The sequence below is a fragment of the Neolamprologus multifasciatus genome, chromosome 17 (genome assembly GCF_963576455.1).
Source record: "Neolamprologus multifasciatus chromosome 17, fNeoMul1.2, whole genome shotgun sequence".
In the NCBI taxonomy this organism is placed as follows: domain Eukaryota; kingdom Metazoa; phylum Chordata; class Actinopteri; order Cichliformes; family Cichlidae; genus Neolamprologus; species Neolamprologus multifasciatus.
The window spans coordinates 7,923,228-7,942,791 of record NC_140455.1 but is presented as its reverse complement, the minus strand read 5'-3'; the positions used below and the strand labels follow the sequence as shown (position 1 = coordinate 7,942,791).

Below are 19,564 nucleotides of genomic sequence, written 5' to 3'. Positions count from 1 at the left end.
TTAAACTGGTTTGAACATCAGGTTCAACATGTGTCTGAAGTGACCCTTTGGTACAGAGTCAAGAGCGCATAAAAACTATGAAAAAAGCAGCATTCATGCTCATGTATCATTTTGCCCGTTTAAATACAGAAAAGCATTATAGATACTGCAAACATGACAAAATCCTGAGCTGTCATGTGAGGCATTAGCAACTGACTCATGCATGAATATATACAGTGTTAGCTTCAGGTATGACACTATGTTTGTCTGTGTTGTAGAGTCAAAGTCACAGAGACAGGCGGCCAGGGTTAGTTACCTGAGCAGGCGTGATGTGTGTATGAGTGACATATCCATGAACGTGTTGAATCTGAGATAGCTGACGCTCCGCCACCTGAACCAGCTCCGCTCCCCGGAGGTCATTGTGGCGACCGAGAGAGCCGTCCCTCCCCAGTGACCGTTCCCTTTCTCTCTCCATGGTTCCAGCACTCCCTCCATCTCTCCTCCAGGTTCCTCCCTCCCTACCCAGGGTCCCTCCATCCCTCCCCAGGGTACTTCCTTCCCTCAGCTCTCTGGCTACTCCCATTTGGTGATGCTGGCAGGGGTGATGGTGGAGTTTTGGGGCACCTGGTGATGCCCCTTCCTCTTCTTGACACCGATACTTCTACAGTCAGAATGGAGGGAAGAAAATGCGAGGAGGGAGGAAATCAGAGGGAAATTTGAAGGAAAAGCAAGTAAGGGCAAGGAAAAGACCCCCAGAGACACAGGAGCAACAGGGCAGAAATGGTTGGAAAGATGGAATATAGTAAGATGGGATAAAAGGAGGAGAAAAAAAGAAAAAGAGGAAGAAAGAGATTAAGTTTGAAGACAAGTTCAGAAGCAGAAAAGCTTCAGTAAAGCTGGAAAAGAAGAAAGCATTAGTGCAAATCCGCAACCAGAATAAAAAAGCATAGCAGAGCACGAGTGTGCGTGCACACATGCATGTGTAATGAGATGTTTTTGTAGTACAGTTTGTGTGTGTGAGCACATGGCCCAGTCCAGGTGTACACTCAGCATGGGAGTAATTGTTTCCTGAGCTTTCCATATCATACATATGTGAATGTGAGCACACACACACACACACACACACACACACACACACACACACACACACACACACACACACACACATATAGAGGAAAGAACAGAAGTTTTCTGGCAAAATAAGATGCAAAACTGAATAAGGACAGTGAGTAGTTGACTGACTGCCTCAGGGAATAACTGTTTCTTTCTATCCTCGTCATCGCTCTATACCTTCATCACGCCTCTATGCCTTCCACATCTATGACTCTCACTGCACAAAGTCTTATGAGTTCCTCTCCTTGCTCTGATTCCACATTCCCACACACTCTCACTGGTTTCCTTTTAATCTTTTTTTTTAAGTATTTGATGATGTTTCTGCCTAACTGGACAGAGTAAAGCAGAGGGAGTTGGTGAAGCATGTGGGGGAGGGATGCTGGGTCCTTTGCTAGTTTTTGAATCTATGACAGTTTGTGTATACTGTGTAAAAACGGAGCCAGCTGAGCAGCAAGAAAAGGGACACGCTCCTGTTCACTGATTAGGTGGATCTGGGTAAAATCCTTTATCCCTCATTAATTTTGCTGTTAAAATCTAAACCAACCGCAAAAAGAAGATACTGATAAAGAGGCACACATGGGTTTTAAAGCTTCAAGACAAATGGAACTTGAATCCTCTGATCATATCAACGCCATGATAACAGAGTAATTTCAGCTAATATAGCAAGTCAAGTCAAAAACAAATAATCTAAATAGAATCTAGTTCCACATAATATATTATGGGCTTTGGACTCGCAGCTTGAGCCAAACCCTGGTGTTAAATTGAAGTCAGAATGGATTGCATACAGTGTGAAAAGCTCCTTTAAGAGGTTTGCTGCTCTCCCAGGGTAGACTACTTGGCAGCTAACTGCATGCAGACTCAGTGTACTGCTCTTATAGCAAGACATATACCAGTTGAGAAGTTTACTAATGGCGTGTCTAAAGGCAAAAATGGGCACGTTTAATATATCAGAGAAAAAAAGCTCCACAGGGGCAGGAAAGACGCTTGTTTGACTCTTATTTTCTCTCTACTTCTGACTGACATGCTTTTGGTCTTAGCCGTCAGCACATTTCTGCTCACTTTCACCAACCATTAACGCTGCAGTCTTTCAAGACTCATACAAAATACTTTAAAAAGTGTTAAATTTTAACTCCACATATTTATTCTGGCCCTCAAATCTTTCTGATGTACTGCACTTCTGTGTTGGCTTTATTTTTCAAACCAGGAAGTTACATACATCTTTTACACTTTTTGCTGAAACCTATGCTTTTGGCAGCTGACATATGCTGACCATATTATTTCTATTTTTGTCCAAGTTTAATATGTATATCACTGCTGTGATAGTGGGGAGGTAGAGGGTGGGGAGGTGTGGGATGCCAGATCGGGCGCCCCCCTCTCTGCTCTCTCCTATCTTGTCGCTTTTTTCTTACTTCCTTCTATCACCTTTTCAATCCCTGTGAAGAAGTGAGGCTTCATAAATATTAAAGAGGTAAGTATTACTTCTCAGTTGCAGTGACAGATAGGAGAAAATAAATTGTAGAAAACTAAACAGAAGAAAGTAGAAGAGAAATAACAATTTAACATAAATCAGTGACACACTCCGGGGCCTGATCAACCCTGGCAGGGCTTCCTTGGATGAGGGTGTCTAGTGATAATGGTCGAAACACCCGATGAATTCAAGGTCCACTACTGACGATGTGTCTCAGTTTTTAATAAGATAATCTAGATCAGATCTGTAATCCCTAAACATAACCAAGGAAAGTTAAAAATGGCAGATTAGCTTGGGATAAAGGACTGAAATACCCTGTGAAGTTGAGGCACACAACGATGTGTCCCGTTGGTGAAGTTTCTGGGCTGCCTTTCCTCACAACAGCCAACCCTCAAGACTGTCTCCATTTGAAGCAATGCATTATCAGGGATCGTAGCATCAAGTCCTTTTACTGAATCAGAACTAAAGCTATACATCTCACAGAAAATAAGGAAGATTGTGAGAGTTCCTGTTAAGGCTCTGTCAGAATTTAGGAGCTAGGTACCACAAATGTGAAATAGAGCTAAATCTTTACCTCTGTTCTTGAATTTTGGGACTGAACATTCGCCTGAAATATCATAATTAAGTTGAGTTATGGTTTTTTGGGTTTGTATTATTTATGATTAAGTCGGTCTGAGAAGACAGAAAATTTCTGTTTGCTTGTGTTTATGTGTTTTGTCCTTGGAATAAACCGTAATAAACCCAAAGAGATCCAGTTGCCTTGTTGCCTTTGTTTTCAAGCTCTCAAGACTTCAATGACATAGATGACAAAGAACCTACACAGAGACAGAGAGTTGTCTTTATTTTGTCTTGTCTCACTGTCTTGATTGTCGTCACTGGTTTCTTGTTTTCTTGTTACCCAGCTGTTTCCACTCTCTGTGAAAGCTCTCAGTGGTCATTGTATAAATAGCTGTGCCTTTTCATTTGTCCCTCTTTACTGTGTACCTGCTTGTCTGTGTCCCATATGTTTTTCAGATCTTTGCTATGTTGTTTTCTGAGCCCTGTTTGCATTTGCTTTTAACTCTGTCTCACCATGTCTTGCATTGAGGTCTTAACGTACTGAAAGGCAAAAAAAGGTGAGTGGGACATTTTATCTACTAATATATAAAAATACAATAAGCTAGGCTGCTAAGCTTGGCTGCTAGACAGCAAAGAGAAAGAACTAAGAGTTTCCTTAGACTTAAACTTCTTGTCAAAGTTTTGGTGATGAATATATGGCACCCAGAATAATAACCATACAGTTTGAGGGAGATAGATTAGAAATGGCTTTAGGTTGGGCATTTGGATAATGCTCTATGTCAATACAATGTCTTAGTAAACCACAGGAACAAGTGTGACTGTGTGATTTATTGTAGAGCTCCCACTGTGACTCTACAGTAACTACACAGCCCACAGTGCTAATTAAACTTCTTTCCCAAGAGAGTATTTTAGACAGTTTGTGCAGATTTGAGCACACTGTTAAAAACTGTTACTATGAATTATTCAGTATCAAACCTGATATACTCCTAATTCAACAGACTAAACATTAGTTCATTCAAGAAATGTAACCAATACATTAACACACCGATTATAACAACTATTTGCTGACAAGGACTCACCAGAGCATCAGCGCACTAAAGCACTGTCACTACATTTGACCCTGCAGCTGACTGCCATCTTGGTCAGCAACAAGATGCCAAATCTATTCTGGATATTGTGTTCAGAGGCTGTGAGTGGGTGGCTGCTTTTCACAGGAGAGCACAGAACAGATTCAGCTAATTTCTGAGAATTCAAATGGACAAGGCTGTGTGTATGTGTGCGCTCTGTCTTGTACACCCCCCCTTACATACTTTAACCTCATTTAACCAGGATAAGGACTAAACACCATTGTGATCTGACTCAATCTCAAGACTTTCAGCATATTTCATTTCCTCTCCAGCGCTTGCTAAGATCTTCCTGCTAATTAGTCAGAAATGCCTCAGAATGCTCCTGAAAGCAGCGTCTGAACAGCCAGGCGCTAAGACCATGAAGAGGCTCTGGCTCACACTGTTGTCACAACACTGCCTCTACTGCCCTCTGCACTCGTGCACACACATACTCAGCCATAATCCTATATTCTGTGTTTTTATTTTTCACACGGCACAGGAACACCTCTGAATGAATGGATGCATGAATGAACAGATACACCAAATAGGTCTCTTTTCACATCAGTGTGTGGGTTTCTGGCTGCTTGGCTATTAGCAGCTGAGCATTCCTAATCAGGACTAGGACTGTGCCTGCAGAAAGCCCGCTGACCACACACACACATACACACACAGAAGCAGAAAGACAGGCGTGCGCACTGAGACTGTCATGTGTTAGTGTGTCAGCCAGTCTTGCATAGCCAGAAAAACGTGACTAGATAGGGAGCAGATTCAGCATCCTAGTACATGTTTATGTGTTAGTTTGTGTGTGGTCGAGTGTGAGTGTGTGCGCGTGTATGTGCGCAGCGTAAAGCCAGGCATTAGTCACGCTTGGTGAGATATGAAAGAGCAGGGGATCCTCTGCCGTAAGGAACTTCTCGCGCACACACATGTGCCTTCATCCTTCTCTCTTTTCTCCCACATCTCGCTCTCTCTCTCTAATAGTTCACTGGAATCAAGCATAAAGCAATTATTTCCAGAGAAAAGGTGATGACCACACTGATTTATCAACAAAGGCAGCAAGAGAACAAATGGTTAAATAAAATGTTACTCGATCAATAAATCAATGGATACATTTGTCAAAGAAATTGCTTTTTCTCAGCTTATACAACAATTATGACAGCTTATAAATGATTTTCTATCCGCACACTATTGATATATTTTCAATAGCCTCTGATAAAAATGTAATTATTATGAACAACATGAATATGAAGCAAAAATTATACTATTGAAAGCCTCGATGGCATTAAGAGGAGAACTGAATAAAAACACATGTGATGAAAATAAGCATGCAGCTGAGAAGGTAAAGTAACATCAGCTGCTGTTTAGTCAATAATGTCTGTCAAAGCTAAAATATGTGATTGAAGAATTCAAATATGTTTACAGAAGATTTCCCTCGCATGACTTCACAGTGACTGAATTGTCTCCAGCAAAAACACAGGCCTTAAAAGAAAGAGAGGAACACATTCATCTATTTTGAATGTGTTCAAATGTCTGACCTAGTTAAGGTGACTTTGATTTATCTTCTCAGGCACTTAAACAACATCCAAAATGGACACATTGCTTGCGAGGTAAAAGCGGCGACAGTTCATGTATTTAAAATATACTCTCCCCTGCTTTTAGCTAGCTTTAGATGTTAGCTTGAGATGGCCAGCAATAGCCGGTCACTGCTCACATGCAACTATAAGGTATTTTGAGATGCTTTTTGATTCAAAGGTAGGAAGTGGTGCAGATGGAAGCAGAAGCGCTGTAAGTGGGCCAAGCTGCTGACTAAGCTAAAGGCTAGCCCGAGCAGATCAGCTGTTCCCCTGCTTTTTTCAGCCAGTCAGGGCAAAAAAAAAAAGTTAGACTTTCTCACGCTAGGAGTGAGTATACAAAACATTAGACACTGTCCTGCTTTCATCTGACCAAAACCTGACCTAGTAAGTTGACAGAGAGTCCAGATCAGGAAAGAGTGGACTCCATAGTTGTGCACCAATTGCTCTGTAATTATTCAGTGGCAAAAGAATATATTACAGTGGCATGATCATCAGTTGACCACTATGCTTTCTATTGTAGCAGTTCCTTAATGTTTGGCTGACTGGCTAGTTTTTATGATGCCACGTCAAGCTAATATAACTTCTAAGACTGATTTCTGCTCTATTGTGTACACTGTGGCTGTTTGGTGCAGGAATTACTTATCTTTCATCGCTGTTCGAGGCTTTTAGTAAGTTAGGAAAGTGAATGGTACATTCAAAAGCCCATCTGAAGCTCATGTAATATTCAGTTTTCTGTTGTTGTGTTCAAACTTAGAGCCCAACAAAATTTGTACATGTAACCTGTAACTAGTGGCCAAAAAAGCTGCTATTTGCGATGCTACTGTTTGTTATATTATTATAGACCATTGGCTAATATTAGCTATTTGCCAATTTATTTGAATCTGTATTAATAAATTAAAATTAAAACGCAAAGTAGAGTTCTGAGAAACACACTGCAAACATGTTTTTTTGTGTTGACCACCCTCTGGTGTTGGTAAGACATGTTTGGAATGTCAAACAGAACAAGCAGCTGATCAGACGAAGGTCAGTAAACAAGCAAATGAATAACTACACATGACAAATATTAGGGAAATCGCTTTATGTTTCAATATTTTGAAAGAAATATATGTTTTGGAATATAATAATAAAAATCTTATTTAAAATTTTATCAAATCACCAAATATTGCAAGAGTGTAATTCTCTCTGTAGCGTTTATGACATATGCAAATACTGTGCACGTATACGTATTTGGAAGACTGCACCTGAAAGATGGAAGCTTTACTACAACAACACAGTTTTTCTAAAATCTCAGAAACATCATACTAACCGTGCAACTTTCTTCTTCTCCTCAGGATACACTCAGTTTTCACCCTGTCCAGATTTACTCCCAGAGGACAAAACTACAGCTCTTATTGCACCCACACTCGTGTTGACTCGGGCTCCTTCTCTAAAGCTCCAGTCTAACAGTTGTCTCCTGGCTTCCCTCTATCTAGCAGGCTGTCATACTGAGGTGATCTAATAGGACAGAAGTGAAGTCCATACACTTTATTATGGCCTAACTGCTGAACTGTACAAAAGCAAGCCAAGCATGCACACACACAAATACTTTCAAAGACCAATGCTCCTACTGCATCTTCTTGAATTGCAGTAGCGTACATCTCTTTGTACAATAAACTGCCTCAAAGTTTTTCACATTCAAATAACACCAAGACTAAAACTATCATGACTGATAATTTTCTTCCCCTGTGTCTCAAACCCCTTTCTCAAGAAAGGGTCTACTTTTCACTGTGCTATTTAGGCAAGTGTACAGACCCATTTATGAAGCCATTTTTGGGTTTGCTGCGTGTTTAATGACTATTCAAAGATGCAGCACAGTCTACTAACACTTCCACCACATCAAAGCACTGCTCCTGAAGCGCTTGGGTGGAGCTTTAATATTTCATATGTTGATTTTCCACTCAACTGTTTCACAGTACTTGGTAAGACTATGATTGCCAATTTTAGCCCAAGCTTATTCGTTTAGCACAGGTTAGTGTTATGTAACTAACAACAAAGTATAATGGTGACAAATGTATTCATTTAATAATGGATTACAAATGAACTCTGAAGCCTTTCACATTCAAAAAGGAATGAACTAAAACATTGTAGCAATAGCTAGAATACAGCTCTACTGACAAACAAAAGAAGGGACACATAACATTGTCTAAGTATTTTCAGCCTTGCAGGTGTGTGAGGCTGTCCCAGCATGCACCATGGAAAATACAGGATGTTCCCTCGCAGTGCAAGAGGGTCATTATATGCTTAAGATGCGTTAAGAAAATCTCTAGGTATAACACTTTAAAATACGATGTCAACATTCATGTTCCTGGTATATGTTGAAAAGTCAACTGATAGGGTTGCATACTATATATTTGGTAAGCTTTATAAGTAAGAAAACTAAAGAATCAACTTGGCAAAAGCAGCAAGAAATTGCAGAAGTGTAATATCCTGATGTGTAGGAGTGTATCACTTAGGCCATCGACTGATGTGGGCTGGCAGTGAGATCAGCTGATCTGTTGGGTTTGCGGCTTAGCTTGACTTTGTGACCTGCCTGAAGTAACACTTTACTTACTGGATGTTTTCTTAACTGGTAATCTTTAACAGAAATATAATGTGTAAGCTGAGAGGCCTCACCAGCAAACAGGACAAAGACTTTTTTTAATGATTGCTCTTGACAAGTCAGTTTCAGCTTTGAATATTTTCAGAAGTAACCGTAAATTGATATATTATGAGGTCAGCATGCTACTTGGGCAAATAATTAAAGATCAATCACAAAACAGCAGTCAGATAGTGAAAACAATCATAAGTTTTAGGCCAAAACCAACTATTAAGTTCTCATTCTCAATGATAATTAAAGTAACAGACCATCATACCAAAGATATCAAAATTACGTCTGCATTTAGACACGATAGTCTAAAATGAGGCCCTGTGTACTATGCGTGATCTCTAAATGAACTGAAAAGGCATGTATTAGCGCTCACATTTGCAGTATCAGGAATTAAGAGGAAGATGTTGGTAATAAGCTGCCTGTAGACCTTGTAATATCAAATCAGACAGCAGAAAACAAACCTGCCTCTCTCGTTCTCTCTCTCGCTCTCTCACACAGACACACACAGCCGGAGCTCTCTCGCTTTCTGTCTTGCTCTCTTTCCGGCTTCTAACTCTTACCTTAGTTTACCTTGCCTACAAGCCCATTAATAAACTTACTCATTACCTCTGCGCTTCTCTCTCAGCACATTTTGCCTAAGTCAGTGTCTCTCTCCCACAGTCCATAACTTCACCTGTGTGTCCCTCTAACTCTGCCGTACTCACAAACACAAACATGCATAGCTCTCTACCTACCTTGCATCCAAACATCAGAGATATGGTGTTGTTGGTGCATGCTACTTTGCAGTGGCACAACATGTGGCTAACGTTAGCTAGCTGGTCCCAGACTTGGGGGGCATCCTAGCCTTCATACACACATTTCACACTCACACACCTCCACACACTCACACAGACACATGCACACATGCACACGCATGTGTTCTATCTACCGCGCTCCATCCTGTCCCACAATCCCCCACTCTGCTGCCCTCCCACCCCCTGCCCACCCCCCACCGCCTGACTACGGTCCTCAGCTGTGGCAGGCCAGCGTCCTCTCCCTCACGCTCTTCATCGCTCCCATCATCTTCATCAGTGTAATCCTCATAGCTGGTCAGGATGCAGGGAGCACCATGGTCACTGTCTGCCCGTGTGTCAGCAAATGTATGTATGTATGTGAGTGTGTCAGAAAATGTTAGCACGTGTGTGTGTGTGTGTGTATGTGTGTCTGTGAGTGTGTTTTCAGTATGTTGTTATTGTCAGCATGTGTGGGTCAGTCTGTCTGAGTGTGTGCATGAATGAATGTGTGAGTGCATCTGTGAGTGTGTAAGTATGGATGTGGTCTCTCTTGTCCTCCTCTGCAGCAGCAGTCCCAATCCTCTATCTCCTCTCTCTCTATCAGTGTGAGCAGTGTGAGTGTTTGCCTCTCTCGTTCTAACACTACCCTTCTCTCTCTCTCTCTCACTCTCTCGCTTTCTCTCTCCTGCTTGCTTTCTTTCGATGTCCCTCTCTCTCCCTCTGCTTGCCTTGTTCACTTTCCCTCGGTTTGCTCCACTGCCTCTCTTGGCCCGCCTTTCAACAGCGAGATCAATGAGCGAAAAGGAAAAGAAAGAAAGACAGGAAATAAAAGAAAGAGCAGAGACCTGCTTGCAAAGGTAAATGGAGAATTAAAAATGTGTCTTCTCTCTCCCTGCATTTCTTTTACTCTTTGCGCCTCTCTCACTTTCTACCTGCTGCAATAATGCTCTGATTTGTACATCCATACACTCCTATACGCACAGAGTGAGGAAGAGTAAGGAAATGATATAGTATTATAACGGCTAGTGAAAACTGAGCTGATAAAATACTGCACAATAAGGGAAACGTAAAGAGTAAATAAGTGAGGCAGAGACAATGTTATTACATCATCCAGAGTCACAATCCATGATACATACACGCAAAGAAATACCACTGGAATAACTCGTTCATTTGACATTTGAACACAGCGCTGTTGTGCTGGTGGCACTGAGCCATTTGAAACCACAGGTGACAGTGTGATCACGGATCAGAGGAAACACGGTGTAAAAAAGTCATCAGATTTCCCAAAACACTAAAAACAGCTGAAAAAATTTGAATATAAAAAATGAACCTGCCTTTTGCTCAGAAAGCAGAGCGCAGGAGCAGGCAAGGTGAAAATTTGGGTCTGACACACAGATGAATCATAAGAATCACAAAAATCATATTAAAGTTGTTATGTCTAAGTGTTTTATTCTGAAAATAAGTTGGTCTTAACATCATCTTGTTTTGTGGTTTCCTACCTGCAAGCTACCCAGATCGCAGGTAGGGCTTTGGCTGTATCACACTGCCCACACTAATAATGCTACACATTTTTATATCATTAAAAAAAAGGTGTAATCTGATGAAAGTCCAGACATGTCTGAGAGCGAGAGCAGAGTTACAGCCTCCAATGACAATTTAGCTCTTAAAAATGTTCCTGCTAAAGGTGGAAACAACAAACTTGAGGCAAAAACCCACTGGGCGGGTAAAGGTGGGGTTTAAACCACTGGTTAAAAAGCGTGTCCCAATATACAACATCATTCATTTTTATTATTTTCTCATGTTATTATGTTACAGTATTGTGCAGGGTCCTGAAGAGTTACAAGGTTATGTTACTTTAGTTATTGTTGAATTAAAGTGATCACATGACTTCAAGCGAATTCTACTGTTTTGGTCAGCTGACCACCAAAAGGTGCAACTTTCAAACTAGTTAAAATGCTTCAGTTCACTCTGTTGATTCAATCAGACAATGAACAGCACGTAGTAGAAGTGCTGTTCATATGTGTGTGCTGCTCTAGGATGAAAGGTGAAAAACATATCTGTGCATGTCATAGCAGGTTTTAATACAGTGAAATATAGATTTTTTTTTAGCTCATAGCATCAATTATTTAATCTTCTACTAACTGCAACAATTGCAAGTGCACATTCATCATTTATGATCTGTTGTTGCAGTCCATTTTTTGATTACGTCATTCTGCATTGCAACAGCTGAGCAATTTTTACATCTGGACAATCCTGCGGGTTTTTGTAAAAAACCTGTTTGATGGTATTGCTGGTACATCTCCACAATGACAGAGAGGTCTACTGTTATTGTTGGTGTAAACATGAGCAAACACACTGTTAGTATGTAGTGGAAACTGAGATCCTTGCAAAACTATCTTACGAATAGAAGTCTGAACTCAAATGAATGAACAAATACGTCTAAAGAACCTATTAAAGTTCTGATTGATTCTGTGACAAAAACAAAGCTACTATCAGCTGCTCCCTTATTTACAAAGAGGCACCACAGCAGGTCGCTCTGCATGAGTGATGTGGCATATTTTTACACTGTGCACAACCCCAAAGGGATATGTGTGTCCTTTAGGGAAATATGTAAACCACTACCTATTACTATGTGTTTACTATACATATTAGGGTAAAGAACTCCATTAAAACTAAATATTCATTTAATAATACTATTTATTAAATAAATATTAAAAAATATTTAAGTCAGAACTGCTACAGTTAAAAGTAGTTATTTCTACCTAAAGTGCTATGTATTTGGTGTTTGTATTTGGCTCCATTCAGGGAACTCCCTGCATTTCCGTGGACATGCATGGAAAGCTGGAGTTGAGGAGAGCAGCAACAAGACCATGGCTGAGCACAGAGCAGTTATGACTGACAGCTGGTATGAGACTGATGTCTTAGATACAGCATGGAAGGAGAAGCTTGGGTCAAGATAAGTTACAAAATGGCTTGCAGAAACCGTAAACAAGCGAAACCAACTTGAACCGTGTCCTCGATGCGATTTTTCAATTGGATGCTATGCCATCTGTTATCAGCTAAATAAAACCAGCGAGGTGGCCTCGAACTGAAATCTGCTGAGTTGCCAGGAAGAGCTTTGTGTTCTGCTTCAACTTATGCTGTGCACAGTTTTTGCCAATCCCCCACCCTACGTATGTAAATTTAGCGCTGTAGTGGCCACAGTTTAACCTGTTACTTTCCCAATAAAGTCAAGGGGAAAACTTCCAGTTGTTTAGGGTTTTTTATTCCAGACCAATAGCAAATATATTCAATTCAGTCAAATAAGAGATAAGCAGAATTAACGCTTTGCAGCGCTCAACTTGACCAACATACTTGAATCAATTTACAACCACGTCTGTGCCGACTCATATAGTATGTAATAAAGAATTTGGAGGAATTTAACAGGTGGGCATCAAAGACAAAGACAGCAAGCACAAAAACATATTATTCACTTCTGCTCCCGTATTGAATAATGGTGAATTTAAAGCAAAACTGACCTCTGACCTCACCTTTTGGATAATAAAGAAGTCATCACTTCATCATTTTTTGCAACAAAGCTTCAAAGAAAAGCTTTTGAACTGAGTGCCGGTGTTCTTGAGTTACAGCCAAAATGTTTTGTGGCTGTTATACGTGACCATGAAATTCAAATAAGTTTATCCTTGAGTCCAAGGATAAACTTATTTTTAATAGAAAGACAGTCAATAGATTTAAAGAAATTCCTTCAAGACTTGGGTCACAGTTCAGCACATTTTCTTCTATTAATCAACTAATTGATCCACTAACAGATAAATTAACCACTAATTAATTTAGCTCCACAACAGCGTGTAGCTGTTTTATGTGTTGTAAATGCCGAGTCTGAGAACGGAGCAGGCAAATGGGGGGTAAAGGGCAGAGAAAGTCAAACAAGTCAAAGCGTATTCCTTAATCAAGCTCTTGATGCTGATGGCTGAGCCATCTGGACCATCACACATGCAGACATGCAGACCTAAACACACGCAGTAGTCTCTCTGTGGTTGCCTTTGCCTTCTCACCTCCACTTGCAAACAAACAACACAGCATGAGAGAGAAAACAGAGAAGGTGAAACTGTGCACGAACAGAGGTGCTGAAGTGAACAAACAGCGACTCTGAGGTCACTGGGGCTAATTTTATAATATGGAATAGAGGAGAAGCAAAAGGAAAAATAAACTGATACCATCTACGGTCATTTTATAGGCTTATTGGCAAACTAATCAAGCCACAGTTTAAGATTATGGCTGTATTTAAAACTGAGTGTTAGTAATGGCAAAATATTTTTAGATGCTATTCCAGCTGTACACAGATAAAGGAAGCACCTGGGTGAGTTAATGCAGGTAGACAAGTCCTGTAAATAATGCAATGACACAAGAGGTTATTTTAAGCTTTTCATGGGAGAAACACTGTGTTTTGGATCCACTGTGAGATTTTTAAAAGCTGTATTTCCTGGATGTCATTCTATAAACCATGTGATTATTGACACATTTCAAAACCTCCTAATTTATCCTAGTCTGGGGAAATTTGTAGTGAATTTTTTTGTAGTGAACCAGACTGCTGTTTTTATAGCTGTATGTCCTGAATAGACCCCAAATGCCCTTCTTTTCCTTCCCAATATTCACTGTGTTACGGTGATATTTTTTCAGTAGTGTGCAGAGCAGAAAATGTAAATTTCTCATTAACTAGATTTAGAGTGAGTCAGGACTGTGTGACATCACTCGATGAGTGAGAGATTGGCCATATACTACTACTAAATTATTCTGGATTCATACACTAATGTCTTTCACGTCTCTCTTTCAGTCCAGCAACCTGAGACTGGATTTCTCCAGAAGTCAGCACAGGCTCAAGTGCCTGTCTTCAAATAGCCTTGGTTTTTGTGATAAACTCGCACGGAGACCAGCGATACACTGAATCCCTCTGTGTTTGGCAAAGAACAGATGGAGCTCCTGCTGATCTGTGTGCAACCACACACACAAACATGCATACATCTGGGATGACCTAAGGGGTTCTAGATCATATGGCTCACAGAATGTACTGGGAGAGTAAAGCTCACATCGGATCACAGACCAAATTTCCTGAAACACAGAAATAAAATAACAGCAGAACACAAAAGAAAGAAAGAAAGAAAGAAAGAAAGAAAGAAAGAGGATGAAGGGAGTGAAGAAAAAAGAATAAATGACAAATGGGAAAAAGCAAGAGAGAGAGAGGATGCTACCTCATGAGCCTAGCAGGCATGCACTACATGTTAACATTAGTAGGTCAGCCAGCACAGAAATAACTACGCTGTGCGGATGTGTGTGTGTAATAACCTCATACACCCCCTTCCAGCCAATCGCTGTGGATTCTCCATTCTATTGAATGGACCAATTGAAAAAGGCACCATACATCAAGATTTTAAATATGGTCACATGATCACCTTTTACCAGCTGTATATTCAGTTTACACATGAGTGAATTCCCTTTAAAATAGACCTCATTGTTTCCTCTAAAAGCTGGGTGAGGGCATCAGACTCCTGCTGAAACCCTGTAGCAGCAGCAAAATAAACATGAGGCAGAAATGAATTATAGGACATCTGCTGTTATCTGCTGAATATTTTATAATAAATGATGCCAAGGGACATGTCAGCTGACTGTGTATTTAAATAGCAAACGTGGATGTTTTAAGTCACTGCAGAGAAACAATGTGAAACCCATCATGTCACTGAATTTGTTAGACAGACAGTGCCACAATGTGGCAAAACACAGGCACTGCAGTACATGGTTATTGTTCTTATATTTAGTTTTTAAAAAATCTGTCATCTATTCATGTAAATGTGGGGGGAAAAAAGTGAAATTTCTGACATGAAAAATGTTCTTCCTTCTTCTTCTCAGGCATCGCCACAGTTGATCATCTGAATTTCACCTTATCTCTACCATCCTCTTCTGCCATCACTCTGCATGTTCTCCTTTACTGCATCCTTTACGTGAATCTTCTCTGTGATCTTTTCTCTTGTCTGCTTCCATATTCAGCATGCTTGGTCCAATTGAGGACACAGCACAAGGCTCAAAAGATGAGGACACTGTTGAAGAATTTGGGATTGTGGAAATGTTTTAGCTATTTAGTCATTTTATTTCTTTGGAACTGACCAAAGAATTTGGTTTTCCAGTTTGTTTGTGTTCTCCTGTAACACCTGAAAATTTTTCCTCATCACAATTAAGATTTTAGTTTATCATTTATGCCCCTGTTATTTATTTAAAATGATGTTATATTCAAGTTCTGCCCAGCCACGTCTTTCCCATTCGTCAGGAATCCTCTCACTCTCCCAGGCTGTGGAAGACTCAGTCTGGTTAAAAGGTCCACTGCCCTCTCGCATTGATATCTCCATAGCACCACAGATAGGTCATCCGGGGCAATCGCCTTTACACTCTTCATCCTCCATCATAGCTGCCCTCATTTCCTCCTAACTAATCCTTTGGACTTCCTGTTCTCCATCCTTCCTCGTGCTCTCATTTTCTACATTCATGAGCTCCTCAAAGTACTCCTTCCACTTTCCAAGCACACTTCCTTCACTCATTAGTTCTTTTCCACCTCTATCCTTAATCACCCTAACCTGCTCTTTCCAGATTGGACTCTCTTCCTTCAGCCTCACATAAAATGTGAGCCTTTGCCTTTGTCACCTCTCTCTTGTCCTGTCCTCCCAGTATTACTGTCTACCTCCCAGAGTATCTCACTTTTCCTTTGCCAATCTCTTCGTTTGAACCACCAACTCTTCGTGTCTTTTTCCTTTAACCAGAGGTTATACCAAATATCCTCTAGGCAGCTTCGCTCACCACGTTAGCTGTACTATCCAAGAGATCTCTCCCTTACCGACCAGATTTTGTTCATATCGCTTTTAGATTGGAGCAGATTCCTTCACTCTTATGCATCAATGAACTTTCCTCTCTCTTCCTGAAATATGTGTTCACCACAGCCATTTCTATCCTTTTCACAAAATCCACTACCATCCTTTACACCAGGGGTGGGCAACTCCAGGCCTTGAGGGTCGGTGTCCCTGCAGGTTTTAGATGTCCTTGAACCAACACAGCTGATTTAAATGGCTAAATTAGCTCCCTAACATGTCCTGAAGTGCTCCCGAGGCCTGGTAACGAACTAATCATGGGATTCAGGTGTGATGACCCAAGGTGAGATCTAAAACCTGCAGGGGCACCGGCCCTCGAGGCCTGGAATTGCCCACCCCTGCTTTACACCATAGCTACCCAACTCCATCTCACCCCATGTCCACTGAAGTCTGCTTCAATCACCGCTCTCTCTGCACTAAGCAGGAACTATATTAAAAGCAAAGAATTCATTTAAACAAAAGGCCAGGTTTCCTTAATTGTGACTGTCTGAAGCAGCATTCAAATAATTCTGATTATCAGAGGTTTCTTTAATTAAATCAACTTGGAGTTATTGTCCACCAGCTTCTAGCAGAACACTTGGCATAAAACAAAGTGAAAATATCAGAAATCCAAACGTTGTTCTAAATCAAGATGAGACTGAAGGGCAGTGCATGGGACTTCAGAACCTTTTTGATTATTGAATCATTAATATGCAAAAACAACCAGGAACAGCAAAAAGAGAGGACCAATACACTGAACTTTGTTCACTGACGCACAAAAAAAGTTGCTTCAGAGTTTGTTTGTCTAAAGAAGGAGAGGTCTCTAAACAATTCCTTAAAAGTTACCGGCTTAGAGTTGGATAAGGTCAGATTACACTACCTTGTAAAAGCATCTACAAAGAGTCGCAGACACTGCAGATTAGTAGTTGATCTTAAGGCACTACTTTTTAGTTATTCGTGACAATTTCAGTGTACAAGGACATCAATATAGAGCCACACATGGACCCGTAGATTTAAAATAGTAAGAGAAGAAGGTCTGAGTGATTAAAATCACAAACGTTCAAACCAACAATTGCAGAGGTAACAGGGTTATTTCAGTTTGGAGGTGTTTAGCCTTCTTTGGAATTAAACAAGTGACCTGATTCCAAAAAAAGGTTAACACTGCAGCAGGATAATGAGCCAAAAGCACACCCCGAAGCTTTACAAGAAACAGCCGAAGACCAGCGAAAACCAGTGGGCGCTGACTGTCACAGATTTTCCTCCACAGTTACCAGTCACAGACTGGCAAAGCCAAACATTCCTAATATCACAACACTGACAGATTATGCTGGAATAAAAATGTACAGGACATAACTTTAAGATATAAAATACTCTAAAATTCATGCAAATTATTTAAATAATCAGCTATTAAATTGTAATATTAAAACAATTATACATTTAACCAATGCATTATTAGATATCACTGGCTGACTGAAGGTACTAAGAAAGAAAAAAAAAATCTATCATATAAATAAACATACTATACACACATGAACAACCGTCTTGATCTAGATCAGGGGTGGGCAACTCCAGGCCTCGAGGGCCGGGTGTCCCTGCAGGTTTTAGATGTGTCCTTGAACCAACACAGCTGATTTAAATGGCTAAATTAGCTCCCTAACATGTCCTGAAGTGCTCCCGAGGCTTGGTAACGAACTAATCATGTGATTCAGGTGTGTTGACCCAAGGTGAGATCTAAAACCTGCAGGACACCGGCCCTCGAGGCCTGGAATTGCCCACCCCTGATCTAGATGTTACTTGATTATTTAATTGAGTATAACTGGAGTAGGCTAATGCAAAAATCAGGGATGTAAACTTGTCAAAGTTTGTCTGTCTTTAAGACACTCAACTGTAATTTTTAAATGTTATTTCTTCTGCACCCTTTGCATTTATAGTATTTACATTCACCTAAATCTTTTTCACTCAATACACGAAGAGTGGCTCTGGTCTACTCTCTCAACTGAACTTTCTATGTGTGTGTCTGTGTGTGTTGCAACTTTTCTACAAGTGTGTATGTGTGTGATTAGTAATTTGCTTGATGGGATTAGCTGATCTGGTCCTGTTCAAGTGTCACACAATTAATGTTAACTTGCTAACCTTCACTGGGACAACAGACCACTGAAACATGTCCCACGATATTCCCTTACATCCGGCATAAATGTTCACTTGAAGTTGTGGATGAACTGTTTGGATTTGGATGCCAAAAAACTGGCTTCACTGCAGAATTCAAGTGTTCCTACAAAACAACTTTCTTATAACGTGAAACAAAGCATCTCTAAAATATAAATGGACACTGTGGTCATGTTTCAGCATCGTCAAGGGAGCTTCACACCCATGAACAGCTTCTGTTCAAGAAATTTTGGATGGATTTGGGTTGGCAAATATTTCCAGTTAGCTAGCACTGGATCACTTTCATTGACTACACTGCAGCATTCGATCCACTGTGGCCAATACTGATGCGTATAGATATATAGAGTAGGGGTGGGGGGGAAAATCGATACTGTGTAGTATCGTGATATTTTGTTTGCTAATAATGTATCGATACAGGGACAGCAGAAATCGATATTTTGTTAGAAAAAAGGTTTTTGTGTTCTGACTTCAGAGCATGTTGATCCTTTTTCTGAGCAAGAATCCTGACATTCCTTCACTGTCCAAATGTGTTTAACTTTTTTTTGGCAGCAATAAACATGACAGTTTACTTATTTTAATTTAAGACATGTTTTATTTTAATATAAGCTTAAAACTTTTTTATTTAATGTAAAATTATATTTTGTTTTAATTTACTTTCAAATTCTTCAGTTGCTGAATGGGCTGCATAGTTTTCATAAATTGCATAGTTCAGAATAGCTGTAATTGTACCAGATGGTTGCGTTCAGTTAAGTTAGACTAGACTGTAATTCAAACCGTTCAGTTTGTCAACAATAAAACTGAAATGAGAGAAAGACTGAGTGTGAGACTTTGATATTAGATAAAATTAATATTGATAAAGTTTACCTTTATGTACAGAATCTGAATATCGCAAAATATTTTTAAAAATTGCAATAATATCATATCGTGCGTTAAGTATTGTGATAATATCGTATCGTGGGATGTATGGTGATTCCCACCTCTAATATAGAGTGTTCCTAAGTATTTTAGAAGAATTTAGTTTAGTGGTTAGCATTCATGATTTAGCATTAGAATGCAGCTAACTAATGTTAAAGCTGTAACCTCTGACCCTGTACTAATTCTTCTTAATTACTGAGCTCCTCTTGGTTTTCAGCCAGTTCCTGTACCTCCTAGTACCTCTGATATACTTCTGTAGAACTAATTCCAAGATAGTTTTTAAGCCTTACATACATAGGTGTGTTAACCTACACTTTACCTAAGATATGGTTAAAAATGAGCTAAATACTGTGAAAAACTAGGCTTGCAATAATAAAAATAGTCCTACTATATTGCATT

At 40.0% G+C, this 19,564-nt stretch overlaps 1 protein-coding gene across 8 annotated transcripts in view; it reads right to left on the bottom strand.

Moving 5' to 3' along the window:
• Positions 1-19,564, bottom strand: part of LOC146498875 (discs large homolog 1-like protein) — a 122,101-nt gene that overhangs the window by 89,384 nt on the left and 13,153 nt on the right. For 4 of the 8 annotated variants that reach the window (XR_014870210.1, XM_085138017.1, XM_085138019.1 and 1 more), the window contains exon 5: positions 296-640. The exons of 2 other annotated variants lie outside the window; for them this stretch is intronic. Coding sequence is in view for 5 of the 6 variants with exons in the window: in XM_085138017.1 (XP_084994143.1) it covers positions 296-640 (345 nt within the window). In the remaining variant the exon portion in view is untranslated. Of the gene's footprint in view, positions 1-295; positions 641-9,158; positions 11,888-19,564 lie in introns of those variants that run through there. 2 more of the 8 variants (XM_085138024.1, XM_085138025.1) reach the window with 2 other exon arrangements.